The 18,506-nt window shown below is 42.0% G+C and overlaps 1 protein-coding gene across 30 annotated transcripts in view; it reads left to right on the forward strand.

The window, feature by feature from the left end:
• Positions 1–18,506, forward strand: part of RBFOX1 (RNA binding fox-1 homolog 1) — a 2,045,752-nt gene that overhangs the window by 1,449,716 nt on the left and 577,530 nt on the right. For all 30 annotated transcript variants that reach the window (XR_008294525.1, XR_008294524.1, XM_053213105.1 and 27 more), the window contains one exon: positions 2,534–2,575. Coding sequence is in view for 28 of the 30 variants with exons in the window: in XM_053213105.1 (XP_053069080.1) it covers positions 2,534–2,575 (42 nt within the window). In the remaining 2 variants the exon portion in view is untranslated. The remainder of the gene's footprint in view (positions 1–2,533; positions 2,576–18,506) is intronic.

Raw genomic sequence — 18,506 nt, forward strand, 5'->3', positions numbered from 1 at the left:
CTGTGACTCAGCATGCCTTTGTGGCCAAATGGAAGAGGACAGAGAAAAATCAGTGGGGTTTTGCCCCACCTTCTGGGACCAGAGCATCTCAGATCATAGAGAAGCTTTGCCTCCCCCAGATTGTTGGACATCTCTATCTGCCTGGATTTTGATGTTTCATTCTGGGTTTTTGGCCGCCTTGCATCCATGCCAGGGGATGCTGGTGAGGAGGAGGGGGCGGAACCCACTGCTTGTTTCTCCTCTTGCCCCCTCCCTCTGTAGTTGTTTGCCTTGCAGAAAGCTCAGATGGTGCTGTATGCATTCTACTCAGGCTTAACATCTGCACTGAGTGGGGAACACAGGGTGAGGTGTGCTTATGACATCTTATCCAGACCCAGAACCTCATCACCACCTTCATTTAGTTCATCGCGGGGAGAAAAAACATAAAATACAATTTACCATTTTAGCCACTTTCAGGTATTCAACTTGGGAGCATTAAATGCATCCACAATATTGTGTAACCATCACTATCTAGTTTGAGAGCTTTTTCTTCTCCCCAAGTGGAAACTACAAACCCATGAAGCCATCACTTGTGTCTTTTTGTCCAACGCCCCTGGCCACTACTAATCTGCTTTCTGTCTGTGGATTTCCCCCACTTCATTTTTTAACAGTTTACAAAGATAAAATTTACATACCATAAAGTCACTTGTTTCTAGTGTATAATCCACTCTGTGTGTGTGTGTGTGTGTGTGTGTGTGTGTGTGTGTGTGTGTTCTGTATATTTATAGAATTGTACCCATTTTTAAAAAGATTTTGGAATATTACCTCCCAATGTTTCCTCTTTTATTTTTCTTCCTTCTTTTTAATGATCTATTTTACTGTAAAATTTTTAATAATTTTTGTAATGTTTAATTTTGAGAGAGAGAGCGTGCACACGAGAGTGGGGGAGGGGCAGAGACAGAGGGAGACACAGAATCCAAAGCAGGCTCTGGGCTCTAACTGTCAACACAGAGCCCTATGCAGGGCTCGAACTCAGACACTGTGAGATCATGACCTGAGCCAAGTTGGATGCTTAACTGACTGAGTCACCCAGGTGCCCCTTACTGTAAAATTTTAAAACAAAAGGGAGATCGTAACATGTATGTACCTCTGTAGCTGCTTCTCCTAAAAACTAAATAGTGCCTTTTGAGCATTTTCCATTTCCGTTTTTTCACATGGTTCCAAATGCTGCACGATGTGCCATCATGTGAACGTACTATAATTTATTTTTAATTTTACCATTATTGCACATTTTAATACTTGCAGTTTTTTTTTCTTTTCACGAATAATGCTGTAGTTAATTGACATGTAAATAAACATTTGTGTATATCTTTCCTTATTGCCTTCGGTGCTATTCTCAGAGGTGATATTTCTGGGTTAAAGGGCATAGCAAAACACCGGTTTATAGATTCTGGGTTCTGGCATATCCCAAAATAAAGATTCTTGTTTTTGTTTTTGTTTTGGAGAAAGTAGAAAGAAACTCTCAGTACAAAATACATAAAATATACATCAAAAGTCGGTTCCTAAACCTTCTTATCCTTTAGTAAAAGTTTCAAAAACTTGCAATATAGTGTCAGATGCAAGGAGTCAGGGGTTGCTTCATTGGTGAAAAAAAAAATGAGAAATAACCAGAATACATTGTGAATGCAGACCTAGATTTTATTCCAGCCTCGCTATCTAAGCGGAAGGTAGAGTCAGCCAGTCCGCACAGAGGTAGAGTGGCCATATGTCAGGGTTTGCCTTCTCACTCCCACTTCACATCTGCTGTTGCTGGCATTGTCATTAATGTCACCCCACCCTCTCCTTTCACTCACATGCATTTTTCCCCTTTGGACAATGCATTATGTGGTCACTCTGAAGAAGCATCCTTGATTTTCAGAAGCACATTTTGGTAGGGCAAGGATGATTGATGCCTGGCAGATGTATCATGAATCTCTCCTCTTTGGGCTTATGGTGGGTATCACAAATTCATCAGTTTCTTTCTCTGATACAAGAATTGTCCTCAGAACTCCCCCAACACAGTTATATGGGGCCTTAGCTACCATCTGATTAATACTGGACCATAAAATGGATCCCATTTGCCAAGGCATGTAGGTGATGCTCCTGGTCCTTGTCGTGGGAGGACACATCGTGTGATGGCTGGTGCCTGTCCCCAACTGTCGCGGGGGGGCCTTCAGTGAAGACTATGCCTGTACCATTAGGGCATGAGGGATTTTCACACCACAGGAACCTTCATCCGGGGGAGATTTTGCTTCCCTCACCCTCTATGGGATCTCTGTCCTCCTTCCTCTTGAAGACTCTGGCTCATCCTAGCTGTATTTCTGGATCACGCGATTGAAAATCCAAGTGAAACTCAGGCTATTTAGACCTAAAGAAAAAAAATTAAATACATAATTAATTAATCCTGGGTCTCCTTTGAACCGAGTGATTAGAAGCAACTTTCCATTTTCTTTCATGTTGTTTTGGTGCAGAACCTGCTGATTTTTTCCCCTCTTTTTTTTTTTTTCCTTTGTAGGCTTCAAGACAACAGATGAATTGTGAAAGAGAGCAACTAAGGGTAGGTGCACCTGCCTGTAAAATACTTCCTGGTTCTTGTTTCTGTATGATAAGCAAAAATTTCCTGTCTCTCCCAAGACACAGGGTTCTAAATAGCGGGCTTCATCTTAAGACTGGTAGAGTTGAAAATATTTATCCCAGCTAATTTAGTATTGATTGAGCTGGTAAATACAGTATATCTTCTTTTGAAGTGCCATTATAGTAGATATGGATTTTTTGATTTAGATTCAGCAATAAATACTTCTCTTCTGGAATTTGTTTGACATCATTGTACTCTTTTTATGTACAACACGAGGTCTAAGTAATAACAAAGGTCAAAAGGATGTCTTGCTGCTTTCTTAATGTGAATACCAGGCTGTTTGCTGAGTGGCTAAAATGCTCTCTTGCTGTTAACTGGGGGTGGGTGAGTCACTAATATGTCAAGGGCATTTTCCAGGAGAATTCAAGTCCTCTGTAGACCTTTTAGTTTTAGTGGCATATGTGTATATTGAAGAAGGAGACAGAATTTTAAACCCCATATGCTATTTACCTTCTTAAAAATGAAACTCTCAGTGCTGAAGTGTGTTACACATCGACACGGGGAGAATGATTCGCTTATACATTTAGCTTGGTGGCATTGTCCTGTTCTCATGGTATCATGGTTGATATCCTTTTTGGCATGGATGTGGTATTTTAAGAAATATCAGGATTGTCTCCACTCCTCCCGTTTGTATTTTTTTTTTTAAATGTATTCATGTTTTGGATGGATGACTTTGAAGTCGTAAGTGGCCTAGTTTTAATGTCACTGACGGAAGTTGGCAACTTTTACTGGACAGTGCACCTTATAATTGTGTTTCTGTGTTATTATAAAAACTAGAGGAATCCACTGCTTTCAAAATCCCAACTGTGAGGTTTTGGGGGTTGGGGGACCATTGTGCTCAAAGGGATCTAATGCCTCAGAATAATTCATTAAACTGGTCCAATGCCATTTATACACTGCCTTGTAACTTTTCAGAGCATTTACTTAATGCTGGTCTTGGATGACACTGATTTGTAGAGTTATTTTCATTTTGCAATTGCTGTTGGCATCAGGTCTTTTGCATCCTCTGTAAGACAGAATCTGGTCGTATGGAACCGAGAAAGTGGGTTGTGGATATCTTCTTCTTTTATGCATATTTATTTTATGTGGTATATCGGCACGGCCCTGTCCGTTAACCTCTCATCTATACCCATTTCACTCCTGAGTACCTGCGCCTACATTAGCCACCGTCCTTCGTAAAATACCCTTCAAGATGTCTTAAGCTTTCCTGAGCTTTGTTATGGCTTCTCCCTGCAGTCTGAATTACTGGTTCATCCTGGTAAATAATGTATTGCAACTTCAGATTTCTCTTCCTGTTTGGATGAGGACGATGGCCAGAACTAGGTCAGAGCTAGATAAGAGGAATGTGTGCTTTTGTCTCTGGGATGCCTGATAAATTCCTCAGAATTAAGATAATACTGAATCCTCTATTGCAAATGAGACTCGCCTGGCAAATTAAGGGCTGCAGGGGGTATTGAAGTGCTTGTGTGCAGTTTGAGGGATTTATTATTTTGCCTTGATGAGGACATTGTCAACAGGGGTGTGGTTTAGGAACAAGAATGGAGCCCACTACGCTCTGTTAAATACATTCAAGCAGTGGTTTGATATAATGGGTCGTATGGTTTAGTCCCAGTGTGGCTCCAATAGCCATTATAAAATTATCTCTACTATCGCGAATCGGTGCTTTGTTCTTTGTTGCTATTGTAGTTTTTATTTTTATATTTTTAACTAATTTATGTTTTGAATCAATAGAAAACACATTTAAATCGATGGAATACACACTTATGTGGTTCAAAATTTTAATGATCCCAAAGGGAATGCTTTTATTTAAAAAAAAAAATTTTTATGTTTATTTATTTTTGAGAGAGAGGGAGAGACAGAACGTGAGCCGGGCAGGGGCAAAGAAAGAGGGAGACACAGAATCTGAAGGACGCTCCAGGCTCTGAGCTGTCAGCACAGAGCCGGATGCGGGGTTCTAACCCACAAATCGCGAGATCATGACCTGAGCCGAAGTTGGATGCTCAGCCGACTGAGCCACCCAGGAGCCCCTCTTTTTATTTTTTTAATTTCTTTTATGTTTATTAATTTTTGAGAGAGAGGGAGAGATAGAGCATGAACAGGGCAGGGCAGAGAGAGAGGGAGAGATAGAGCATGAACAGGGCAGGGGCAGAGAGAGAGGGAGCCAAAGGGAATGCTTTTAAGTCTAGCTCTTTCCTGGGAGACTCCCAGCATTACTTTGGCTGTCTGGCCTTTGACATCGATAGATATTTACTCTGTCTCCTCCTTTCCTGTTCTCTCATTTTTTCCCCTTCCTTCTTCCCTACCGCCTTTTCTTCTTGTCTTATGTGTGTACTCAACCCCTCTATTACCTGAAAAGAGAACTGTCTTGATTAAAGTGATTGCTTTTTTTTAATTCATTTTTTTAGGGTCCCTAAAAGAAATGTGGTTCTGTTTTCAAATGCTAATATTACTTGACCATCTCAGTGAAATGCATTTTCCTCTCGGTTTTTTGTTGTTGTTGTTGTTGTTAGAAAGAGGGCCAGTGGGAGAAAATTAAGTATCTGTTTAGTTACCATCATCACTGAAGAGTGCCTGCCAGCCACACTTTAAAAAATATATTTTAAATATAGCAAGCAAGCTGCAGGTTTGCCATACAAGATGACTGGACGGACCATGGGCATGTTGTCAAGTTCATATTTCTTCATTAGTTCATTCTGTTATGTTCAGAATTCAGGGATACAAGTGGGTAGTTATGAAATGCATCCCTTTTTCTTGGCCTCCTGGAAATAGCAGATAATGCAGAAAGATACAGGTGCTCCTTCTGTTTTGTGCATGTGAACACTGTGTAGGGATCGGCATATCCCAGACCTGCTTTTCTGCTCTCCTTTCTGTTCCTTACAGATTCTAAATTAATTTTTCTTCAAAAATAGACTCTGAGCTGCATATTCTATGATATATTATAAGTCCAAACCAAAATTCTCTGATGTAATTAATTCTCTGATTGATTTTTTAAAAAGTTGGAGAAAGTCAAACTTCTTTTTTTTCATAACCGAAGGACTTCTCAGAGCCTTTATGCAAAAATGAAGTACACAGAGGTGGATATAATATGCAACGTTTTGTCAAATCATCTCACCACAGAACAATTTTTGGCTCAAGAATACACTCTGGGAAACGCTTTTGAAAATTGTATAAATTTTTAAAATTTTTTAATATTTTCCCAGTTAGGATGTTAGAGTCTGCCAATACAGAAAGGCTATGCATTATTTAAAGATAAAAACATTTTATCACCTCCTGGTGTCGGGGCTGACTCAGTGGACTTTCAGTGTTACCACAGTGGTTGGGAATCTCTGTGCTTGTTTTGGCCTTTCTTGCCTTCTTCCAAGATGAGGTCAAGCATCTCTTCCTTACATGACATTCTCATCAGAGAGGAAGGAGAAGAGGAGGGTTTTCCTCATAGCTCTTGACTTTGATTGGAGGGAAGCCTTTTCTGTAGACGTTCTCTTTTGCCACGTTAGCGAACTCTATGCCAATCACTCCCACTGTTCTGGGATCTCAGTGATTGGCCAGAGCAGCCAGGAGTCATCCCAGGGGACAGGCCCCTTGTCACCTGATGGTAAACAGGAGTTGTAGGTATCTTTGATGGAATCACCCAATAGAGTCCACCACAAAAGGAATCCATGTGGGCCCTCTCTGTCCCTCATGGTCTTGGTTTCCTGTAGGCTCCTTTCAGTGCTCCGTTCATCCCACACGTGGCCCTGGGAGCTACATCTAAAGCAACAGCAAGTGCCTGAACTCTGGCTTGTGGAATTTCACAGATGCTTTCTCTGCCAACTTCTCACAGATCACATCTCCCCATTCTACCTTTTCTACCCAGCTTGGCTCTCTCTTTGTATTTTGCCTTATGTTCTTTGGAACAGGGCCTGGATGCAGTCTTTATTCATTTCCCCTCAGTGTCAGGTAACTGACAGCACCCAGGCACCCAGGTCAGCCCCAGAGATACTGTCCATGAGCTTTCTAGCACCTGTCCTTCCCGAGAGAAGGACATCATCCAGTTATTCCTGACCAATGATCTGCCCTTCTCGGAAGGCTGTTGGACTACTCCTGTTCCCAGTGAACAAACCACGGAATAGTAAACCTGTTTATTACTCCATCCTGAGTTTTGAATGAGCCTTCCTCTGAGCTTACATTTCATATTGTCAATGGGTTCTGTTGGGGAGCCTTCCCAAGGGGTCACCATGATGAGATCTGTACATTAAGTGCCCCTGACACTATGGGCTGTATTTACCAGCTTGTCTCAGCATCACTGGTGGTTGATGACAACAAGTCGGGTAGCGACAATTGTGCAGTTACCATAACCCAACCATCAACATTTACCTTTCTGGCATCTGGAATGGCAAATGGACAAATAAACAACTATGAGAGAAATTATATGACCTCATTGTCCTTTGTCTCCCTCAGTGATCTACCAGTTAGAAAAATGGTGTGGTCATAGGGTAGGGGATCAAATGACCATATTTATTAGCATTCATATAAAATATTTGGTTACAAAGGGACCTTTTGTGCTGAGTGTATCAGATGTTGGTTCAGGGGACTGTAAACATATTTGGTCAGAACACTACTAAGCAGGCAAGGGGTTGGCTCCTAGGGGGAATCATTATCTGTTCATGGACCAAAATCTTTATCAGCAATATGGCAAACGGATACCACGGGAGTCAGTATGAGGAGCGGTTGGGGGTGGTTAGGAGCTCTAAGTTATAGGCTTATGTTCATATCTCAGTTCTAAGTGTGCCCTGCTTCCTCAAAGCTTCCGTTTCCCTGGGTATAAGATAGGGATACTTTCTCACTGGATTATTGATTGGATGAAATTACTTATGAAAAGCACTTCAAAAAATGTACGCCTCATAATCAGCAATATTAGGTTGTGAATATAGTATTATTGCCAATGATTCCCTCATGCCTCTTCCTGCTAGGAATACCAGACCAGCGAATACAGATATTTGGGGGTATCTATTCCCACTCAACTCCCAGCATTAAACAACAACTTGAAGGACAGATTTCATAGTTATGGCATGGTAGTATATTTAGAAGAAAACTACCTCTCACTCAGCTAAGAAACAGTAAGACTGATTCAGGCTAGCCTAAGCAGAAAAGGCATACAAGCAGGCCTCCCAAGGAGCTTAGAATCAGAGAGCTATGAGAACTCAGGCAGTTCTTCCTCTTCCCTCATCTTCAGTGCTCCTTGTGGGTTCACTCTGGAATTTTCTTTCGGTAAAGGATCTCTTTACCTTTTTTAAGCATGTGGCACCGTTCAGCCCCTAAGGTTTATGCCGTATCAGATCCTGCAGGTATGGGTACTGTTAATGGCTCCCGATTACAGATTCCTGGAGAAAGCCTCTGATTGGCTCACTCCTGCTCATTTCACTCTGGTCCAACCAGCGGTGTCCAGGGAAGCAGGATAAATAAATCTCAGTTACCCAGGGCCAACTGCTGAGGAGGACTTGATCATCAGGGAGAGAGTCGTAGCCAGTTGAGTAAATATCCCCAAGGATGTGTACCATACCCTCCAAACTGGGAGATGAGAGCCAGGCAGAGGATCCCAGGAAGTAGATTTGCTACCACCCCCGCCCCCATGTCTAGCTCAGCTTTTTGCAAAGTGTAAGACACCCGCCCTGTGTGGGACTCACCTTTCCAGGTGGTAAACATCTAGCCAAATCACTTTCCAAGTAATTCCCTTTTCAATTCTCTCTCAGTCCTTTTTATGTCAATGAGAAACTCTCAGTTTAAACTACAGTATCTTTAACAAGTATCTCAGTCATCCTGAGCCCTGTTTTTAACAAAAAGGGAGTGTGCCTCAGGCTGGGAGCCTGCAGCAGCCGAAGCATCTATCTAGACTTTGAAAACATTGTTTGCAAAATACAGTAGTTAAGAACTAGAGGCCTGGAGCTAGGCCCTACTGAGATGAAAATCTAGACTGCAGTTTACTTGTGCAGGTTACTGAAATCCTGTGGACCTCCAATGCCTCCTTAGTAAAATGGACATAATTGCACATATTTCTTAAGTTGGATGTCTCTGCATATGTGTGCCCACACAAATATGAAAATAATGAATGCATATGAGTTTGTTAGAACACTGTCTAGTATAGAAGAGGGTCTTAATAACTGTTAGATATGAATGGGATTATTTTCTTCCCATTAACTCTTATTATGACCACTGATACTGGTTTTCCAATTACAGAGGCAACACAAAGTTTCCTTGGCAAATACGTTGATTTAGGTTAAAAACGAGTGGCTTGAAAGACAAATATTAACTACATAATGTTACAGAGTGCCTGCAGTTATGACAAAAATTGTGACGTTGGAATGCAAATGACCGAAGTTTCAGAAAACGCTGAAATTACGGCGCCAGCTTTGTGAAAGATGGTGTCGAGCAGATCGGCATTATCAATATTTAATTCTCCAGTTAGAAGCAAGTTTCTCATTTCTGCTAGATACAAGAGTGATGTGGATTACAGAATGCAAATTGCTAATGATCATCTTGGCTTAAACCCATTGCCTTCATCTGGACATCCAATAGTGAAACTTCAGGCCGCCTTGGAAGCCAGCTATCACAATCAGAGACACATCTCCCCGTCCTCTCCCTGCCCCCCCCCCCTGCCCCCTGGTAAAGCCCGACCCTTCCTCAGGGGCTGTCAGGGCAAGAGGAAAGGGAATGGAAGCCCCCCACTACTTGACGAAACATTGCAGCTTTCATGATATTTGGACTATAGTTTTAGGGTGGCTCACTGTAGGAGAGCTTGCTCCCATTCAGTCGTTTATTCGAGAAGTATTTTTTGAGGGGGAACTATATGCCAATCCCAGTGCTAGGTAGTGGAGATAGAACGGTATACCAAAGTCTGCACATACCTTACAGGCTAGCAGAGAAAACAGGAATTTGTCAAATAACCGTGACAAAATTATACCTGTGAAATTGACAAACACCTGAAATGAGAGATGTTATAGAAAAGAACATCAATGGAAGAAGCTTACCTGATTGACATCCATTTATCAAACTTACCAAATTAACACTTTCAGTCCAGTCCCTTTATAAAACATACTGTTGCCTGCCCATGGCCTCCTGCAAAGTAGCTGTTTTGTACAGTCTTACCTTTCTCTCTGCTCATTGAGGTGTCTGCTTGCCAAGAGTCAGTTGTGTTTATTCCCAGACCTGCTTCTGCCAGCTGCACTTGTTATTGTAATTACATTATTTAGTGGAATATTGTGTAAACTGATGAAAAATGAGTGCAGTAAGAAAAAGAGCTGTTTCTGTGAAAACTAAGCTAATGCTTTGGAAACACTGTATGAGAGCAAGCCTCAACAATTATTCTGATTAGCTGTGAGAGGACTGTAAAACGTTAGTGGAAAAAAGAACCCTCAGAAATCTGGACAGATTCTGCAGTCAGAGCCTTTCTAATGTGTCTTAAAATGTTTACCACACTTTAAACAAAACCAGAACTGATAGTACAGATCAGAATTTCCCTATAAAGGGCCAGATAATGACTACTTTAGGCTTCATGGGCCATATGGTCTCCATTGCAACCATTTAACACTTGCCATTACAGCACTAAGGCAGCCACAAACGAAATGAATGATTAAGGCTGTGTTCCAATAAAACTTTATTTATAAGAACAAGGGGTGGGCCAGATTTGGCCTCTTGTCCATATTCTGCCGACCCTTCCTAGAGTTGGAAGTGTGGGATGAGGTCTTCTATGGGAAGGATGATGAGGAATTTCAGTCAACAGAGAAACCACTCTAAGATGACACCCTGGACCCATATCAAAGATCAACAGATTAATGCACATTACTATAGTTTTAATTAAATAAAATCTTTAAGAAAGTTCTGTATCACTTTAAATTTTTTTAATGTTTATTCAATTTTTGAGAGAGAGAGAGAGAGAGAGAGACAGAGCGTGAGCAGGGTAGGGGCAGAGAGAGAGGGAGACACAGAATCTGAAGCAGCTCCAGGCGGTGACCTGTCAGCACAGAGCCCGACACGGGACTCGAACTCACAAACCTTGAGATCATGACCTGGCCAAAGAAGGACGCTTAACCGACTAAGCCACCCAGTCGCACCAAGAAGGCTCTGTATCACTTTAAAAGTGACTTCTTGCTTTAACAGGCTTCCACCGAACTACCTGCTTCCATCCCAAATGAGATGAATTCTAAAACATGGGTAGCTGACACAGCGCTTGAAACGTTAAGTAAAAATTAGGCTGATTTTTTATGTGCCAACCCTGATGTCTCAGAATCCCCTCAGTCTGGAATGGAGGAACAAATTTATCCTTTTTCCCAGGATGCCTCAACAAGTAATTTCTGGAATTCTCCAACGAGGGGTGACCTTTTCCACATGTACATCCTGGCACTTATACTCTGCACAGAGTTCATCTGCTGCTTCAGAATACTCTCTTTTCTGAAGAAATGTCTAGTAACTTGCTTGTCTGGATTGTTTTGTCTTCAGAACTAGTTCTCTGGAAGTATGAACATGGCTCTCCATATTAACATTCCAAATACTCAGCTAATGTCAGACTTCAGCAATTAGCAAACCTTTGCTGAATGCTCCGGAGGTAATCAAGGTCCAGTGTGCATGGGGACCTGGAGAGAGGACCCTCAGGGTACAGGCCTTAGATCCCCACCATCACTGTCCCCATCCCAGTTCTTTGCAGGTTCCACACGTATGTTCGTGTGTGTGCACATTTGTGAAAAATAACTTATCATTGCTTGCTTTCATCTTATGGAGGTAATGGTCTCACTTAGTGATTTTGCCCAGCCAAAGGGATTTTATCCCAAAGTAAGCAGCTCCCTACTTGTAGAAAGTGCAGAAACTCAGATCACCAGAAAAATCACCAGTGGCAGCTTCCCTACTAAATGAAGAAATTCGTAAATATATAACGGTTTTTAAAAACAGCATTGTCAGGGCACCTGGGTGGCTCATTCGGTTAAGCATCCAACTTTGGCTTGGGTCATGATCTCAGAGCTTGTGGGTTCAAGCCCTACGTCGGGCTCTGTGCTGACACCAGAGCCTGGAGTCTGCTTCAGATTCTGTGTCTCCCTCTCTCCTTGCCCCTCCCCCACTCGCTCTTGCTCTCTCTCAAAAATAAATAAACATTAAAAAAATTGAAAAAAAAGAGAATATCGTCTTCACAAGACCTTGTAGTGTACACACTTCCTTACAGATCTCCTGTGCTTCCCAGTATTTCCAAGGCCAAAATTTGATGCACATAAAAGGGAATGAATCAGGAAGTCAGCCAACTAGTTACCAGTTTTGATTTCCACAACTTCATTGTGAGACACAGTTAAACAAGGAAATGAGCAGGTGGCCACCTCCCCATGTCTTTGATGCGGATTCCTATAACCCATATGCACGTTAAATATCTTCCCTCCTTTGAGTCTCCCCAGGCATTTCAGCACGTTCTTTTGGGAAGACTCCAGAGTTATCACATTTAGGACACTTGGTCCTAATTCATTCTCCCTTTCCCTTACTGTAATTGTAGCCCCATTATCCCTCATTATCAGGGCAAATCTGCCCCATTTCCAGGGCAAATCTGCCCCATTTCCTGTGTCATCATTAAATCAGTATCAAACAGCTTTAAGCAAAATTGCTAATAATGCTGACATTTCAATTTGTCATAGCCGCCTCTCATTCCTCTGACTTATGCCTCAGCAAAGACTTGCCTTGTTGTTCTGCTCTTCTGAGATCTAAATATCATTCCAGGAAAAATAAAATCAACTTGGTAGGGAGGGGGAATGGGCCAAGAAACAGATAAAAAAGTCCTCTGTAGTTTTTTCTACTTGGGGGCAGAAGGAGGCCAGTTTTATTAAGACAGCAAGTCCTACCCCTACTTTCTACACGGCCTGGGAGAACCAATACTTAGGCTCTGCCAGTGTGTAGGTAAATAGTGGGTGTAGTGGGCACATGCTTGCTTGTTGTCACAGCCCGCAAACCTTCCTCCCCTGAGGGGGCCAGTGCTCCATTGTCCTTTGGGGGTTAATTTTCTTTGCTCATCTGCTCAGTCTTGGAGGGACAACAAATCAAGCCAAGGGCTATGGATATGGCCAAGGTAGGCCAATTGGATTCTCTCTCCTGAGACATTGATGCTATCTTTGTCTATGAGGGCTGGGCAAGGACCCTCTTCTGGGTCACAGCTTCTTGGTTGTGTCCTCACATGGTGCAATGGATGAGGGGGCTCCACACTCATGACCTAATCACCCCCAAAGTCCCCACCTCCTGATAGCATTGCAGTAAGCTTTAGGATTTCACTATATGGATTTGGGGGCGGGGCCACACACCTTTAAACCGTAGCAGATGCTAAGTGGGTGGATCCACAATAGGGAAACAAATGAAATAGAAAGCTAGAGTTGATTCATTTCAATGGTGATGTCTTGGTAAAACTGGGTGAGGAAGTAGTCCCTAGGGGTACCCCACTGATTCACCCTGATTCACTTTTTTTTTTTTTTTGATCATTTAAGCCTGGTTACCCATCCCTCTCTTGGGTCATCTCATATCCTTTTAGTAATCTCTTTTTCTGCTGATGTTAGTCAGAACCCATTCCTTTCGCCTGTGATCAAAGAATCCTAACTGATACATCAGGGAAATACATTAAACTGGGGAGGACTGCAGAGCCAGGCATTTGGTTAACGGTTTGCTAAAAGCCAACTCTGGTATCATTTCCCACAATGCTTCCCTGATGCCTCTGTGGATTGGCACCACCATTTTAGTATTGGCAGAGCAAGGCAAGAAAACGATAGGTTTATGCCACACACAGGGCTACACGTTTTACAAACATCTGCTCATTTCCTTAAGTCATCATGAGCCTGGGAAGTGGGGGGAAAGAGGTTTATGTTTCAGGGTAATCGGAACCCTTTCCTTCTCTGCACAAATAAGATGTTCTCCTTTCAGTCATAAGGAGTCACCCAGATCCCTGCAGATATAGGAGGGTCAAAGTGAGATCATCAAGTATCACTTAGTTAATGCTTCTCGGGGGACCCTCCAAATGCCCCCTTGAGTCTTTATAAAAAATACCATTTCCTCACACCTAGCTGGTAAAACATTTTGGTGTCCTAGCCTCACCCTAGAGATACCGAATTGTCATGTTTTTATGGGTTGAATTGTGTCTCCCAAAATATATACATTGAAGTCCTAACTCCCAGAACCTCATAATGTAATAGTATTTGGAAATAGGGCCTTTAAAGACATAATTAAGGTAAAATGAAGTCTTAACGGGAGGGCCATAATCCAATATGACTGATGTTTTTATAAGAAGAGGAGATCAGGACACAGACCTGCACAGAGGAAAGACCACGTGAAGACACAGGAAGACGGCCATCTTCAAGTCAAGACAAGATGCCTCAGAAGAAACCAACCCTGCCAACACTTTCATCTCAGACTTGCAGCCTCCAGAATTGTGAGAAAATAAATTTCTGTTGCTTAAGAAACACACAGAGAATCTGTACCAGGCATGGCGAAGGTGGCGTCCGTATGCTGACTCTCAGGCTTCTGTGTCTTGTGACGCTGACCCTATCAACTGATCAAGGGCTCCTTTCCACCAAACTCAGAAGGTGACCTTATAAACTTAATTTAAACAGCATTTCTAAGTAGCCAAAATGAGTAGATCAAAGCTGGTACTCACGTTGAAATCTATTCATATGAGTTTTCTCCTGCTGTCCTACATAAATTACCAGAAAAGTAGTAGTTTACACAACACAAATGTATTATTCTGTACTTCTTTAGGTTGGAATTCCAACACGGGTCTCATTGGGCCAAAATCAGGGTGCCAGCTGGGCTGTGTTCTTCTGGAGGCCCTAAGGGAGAATTTATTTCCTTGCTTTTTCTGATTATCAGTAGAATTCAATCCTCTGTTGTTGTAGAAATGAGGTCTTCATTTCCATGCTGGCTGTGAACTGAAGTTCATTTCTAGTTTCTAGAGGCCTCCATGTTCCTTAGCTCATGGCCCTCTTCATCCATCTTCAAAGACAGCTAGGGCAGAGTAAGTTCCTCTCATGGGTTCAATCTCTCCTGCCTCTTCTTGTATTGCATCTTTCTGACTGACCCCTCTTATGCTTTTAAAGGTTCATGTGATTACATGGGGTCCCTCCAGATAATCCAGGATAATCCCCCTATTTTAAGGACTGTAATCTTAATTCCATCTGCAAAATCCCATTTGCCATGTAACATAGCATCCTTAGGTCTAACACCAGTGGGAAATGATCACAGGTCCCAAAGTCTGTCACATTATTTGTATACCATCCCTACTTAAAGCGGACTGATTCTATTGGCCTTTCACATACTATATACATTGACTGTGTGATCCGGGATTAGCCATCTCCGTTTTCACGCAGAATCTTGAAAGTGAGAGGCTACAGCGTCTAGAACCACCACCTGAGGCAGCCCAGGATAGCCAGTGGCACAGGACCCACCTATGTCTGCCTTTTGAACTTCTTCCACACTTCCTATTGGCATTTGGTGTTTTCCATTTAAGTCCAGCCGTGTCAGATGAAGTATTGTGGGAGTGTCTGTCTTTAGCAGCACTGACTCTTGGATATTGTTTTATTATTTACTTGTTCTGTTGATTTATACTCACAAAGTGTATAAACCACGTAATGAAAATGTAAAAAGTTATGTAAACAACAGTCATTTATATATATATTACCAAAGTGTGGAATACAACACTTGAATGAGTGAATTAATGATTCTAAAGACTCCTAGGAATGCCTGTCACAGATGCTTTCAGAGCACTGACCTTTCTTTTCATCACTCACCTCTCTGTGCCAAAGATGGCTTACTGAAAACACTCATGAACCTCATCTTAGGGGCTGTTTTTCTGGCTACAGATGCAGTGCACTCATTTATAAGGCAACCCAGACACTTGGAAGGAGCTCTCATCCTAGAGTGGGCAGGGAGTTGATGGATCAGTGCCCCAGCTTCCTCACCCTTAGGATAGGGCAGTTCTGAGATGTGTTCTACATCATTGCTGGAGTTTCACCAAGGGATTATGTTCCAGGTTCTCATATAGGTCACTCACGTGTTTACGTGCCATTATTGGTTTTCTTACATTCCACATCTCCCTTTACTATTCCTCTATTGCCGTTTCCTTAGAGCGTCTCCCAAACATACTATTTGCACTTGAATTTTGCCCCATTTGGTAGATCCATACTGAACTAGTACCATCACCATACTGAGAGACACTGTAGCTTAACGATTCCATCAAGCAAGGTTTTCTGAGTAGTAGATTTTTCCATCACACTGTCCTTTATGTGTTCATTGTTTTGCCCTTCCCCCTCTTTCCCTCCTCTTCTTTATAATACATCACTGCTATTCTTGAGGGAAGTCTTGGATTATTGAATAGATTCCGAAAGCAGCTGCCGCTTGGTCTTTCACTCATATTGCATTTCCCAACAGTTGGGAAACTTGTGTTGAGCTGACAGGGTAATTGGGGCACTTGGTTTTGGCAGGACAATGTCCTGCTCATGCATGAGGAAACCAGTGCATTTGCTGCTGCAGTGTACACGTTTATATTTGCTCCAATGTGATTTCTAATTTACAGGTTGCTTTTAAGAATATAGAAACCTTCCTGGATAGAAAGCATGGAGTCAGGATTTCTGAAAGGTTGTCTGCCTAAATGCAGCATATGTATGCACAGATATGCATACTCATGGAGTATTCTGCTGATAACTTAAGAGATTTAAATATTTTTGGCAATTTTTATAGAGTTCTTTTCAATGGTTGTATCCTCTTGATCTGGATTGCATATAGGGTTTGACATATTTAAGCCAAAGGCATGTTTTTATAGATGTCTGAATTAAACATAGAATGTTTTTCAAGAGAGCTGAGTTAACGTTTAAGTGGTCTTGATTAACCTGGTTTTCTTTATTTGCTCCTAAATATTCTAACGCAGAGCCGTCTCCCTTTGCATAAAATGATTTGGGAGCACAGACCTAGGAAACATAATTTTCTAAATAGTCAGGAGCATCATGCCCAGAATATTTCCCCAAAGATGCCTCAAACTGAAGATTTGAGATGTAGCCATTCCGCAACCCCCCCCCCCCCACTCAGGTGGTGCATACTGGGAAGTTGGAACCTAACTATACAGACGTCCAATTGATCAAGGTTGACAAAACACAGAGCCAGCAAGACTGTGGTTGGTGGAGGTGGAGGTTGGGGTGGTATCATGAACCAGTGAGCAGGACTTGGCTTGGAATTTGGAAAATCCTTGGCGCGTGCAGTTTTCCCAGAGGGGCATAGTGTCAATTTTTCCTCTGGCAGCATTTCCCATCAAGGGAAATAAACTCTTGATAAACAGGATGGCCCTTCATGAGCGCATCTTTCCCCCAAGAGTGAAAAATGTGAATCCCTCTGGCTTAATACATCATAGGCTCTTCAGAACCGAAGCTAAACCTTCCATCCAGAGAAGTGTTCATTCTTTGGCACCGTAGACTAATTGTGTGATTCTAAAACCTTGTATTGATCATGTACTATATGCCAGGAAAGTAGATACCTTACCCCTAAGGGAAAATAAGTGTAGATATCTTGCCTTAAAGGATATTTGACTTTAAGGGCTATGCACTCTGCTAGAAGTTATAAAATATAGACCTAAGTAATGATAATGCAGAGCAGAAGACAATGCCTTTTGGTAGGTACGAAATGAAATGAGGGCTCAGTTCTTCCTGGCTACAGGGTCTGGGACAGGTCTCTTCAAGGAGATGTTTTTTCCCCTCTCCTTTGAAATCTTGTTTGAGGTCTCTAGGTCTTAATACTCAAAAGGCTATTGTATATTTCAATTTAAATATTACTTAAGCATCTTAAACTCAATATACCTAAATTCACACTCATCATCTCTCCCCTCCACACATACCCACTAATCTGGTCTTCCTTGCTTCTTTTATGTCTTTGTAACAGCTCCCAATTTATTTGCTGAGGCCCGAAACCAGAGTGTCACCTGTGACTCCTGTATTTTCTTCACCTCCAGATTTGAGATCCGTAGTCTCTCTAATTTGTCAATTCCTCTTCAAATCCACTCTCACATACATGGTTGAGGCCACCATGATCTCTTGGTGTGATTATCCTGAAAACCTTCCAACAGTTTTACTTGTTTTCCAATTCTTGTCCCATTTTAGGGTGAACACACATTCTGGGTTGCTCAACTGTTGTCCTGGCGTAATTATGAATAGTACTTGCATCCTTCCCAATAAAGACTGCTTTGGACAATAAATTAGGACTACTCAACATTCCATTTGTTCTTCTGGGCCAGAATGACCTTTCAAAGTATAATTAGCATCACTCATACTTTTTATTTTGTCACCATGCTTGTCACCTTCATTACACTTACCCACAATCTATGATTATTTACTTGTTTACTTGTTTATGGTCTCTCACTTCTACGTTCCCACTCCCTTTATATTGTAATCCACTAGAACTGGGACAAGGCTCATCTCATTCGTTGCTCTTTTCTTTAGTGCCTATAACATAGTGGGAACTAAATAAATGTTTGAAAATACTAGAGGAATATTACATTTTTTTAACACAGTGAGAGGAAACAACATATGCACCAAGGGCATAATCTGACCCAAATGATAATCTATATCCCAGACAGCTGTCCTGGAACTAGATGTCAGAATGTACCACGAGAGCCTCTGCTTTTGGCCATAGAACATTGATTTCCTTTGTGTGTGTGTGTGTGTGTGTGTGTGTGTGTGTGTGTTTGTATTTATTTATTTATCTATTTTTTGAGAGAGAGACAGTAAGAGAGTGAGCAGGGGAGGAGCAGAGAGAGAGGAGGAAAGAGGGTCTGAAGCAGGCTATGCACTGATAGCAGAGGGCCCAATGCAAGGCTCAAACCCACAAA

The sequence above is a fragment of the Acinonyx jubatus genome, chromosome E3 (assembly GCF_027475565.1).
Source record: "Acinonyx jubatus isolate Ajub_Pintada_27869175 chromosome E3, VMU_Ajub_asm_v1.0, whole genome shotgun sequence".
NCBI classification, from domain to species: domain Eukaryota; kingdom Metazoa; phylum Chordata; class Mammalia; order Carnivora; family Felidae; genus Acinonyx; species Acinonyx jubatus.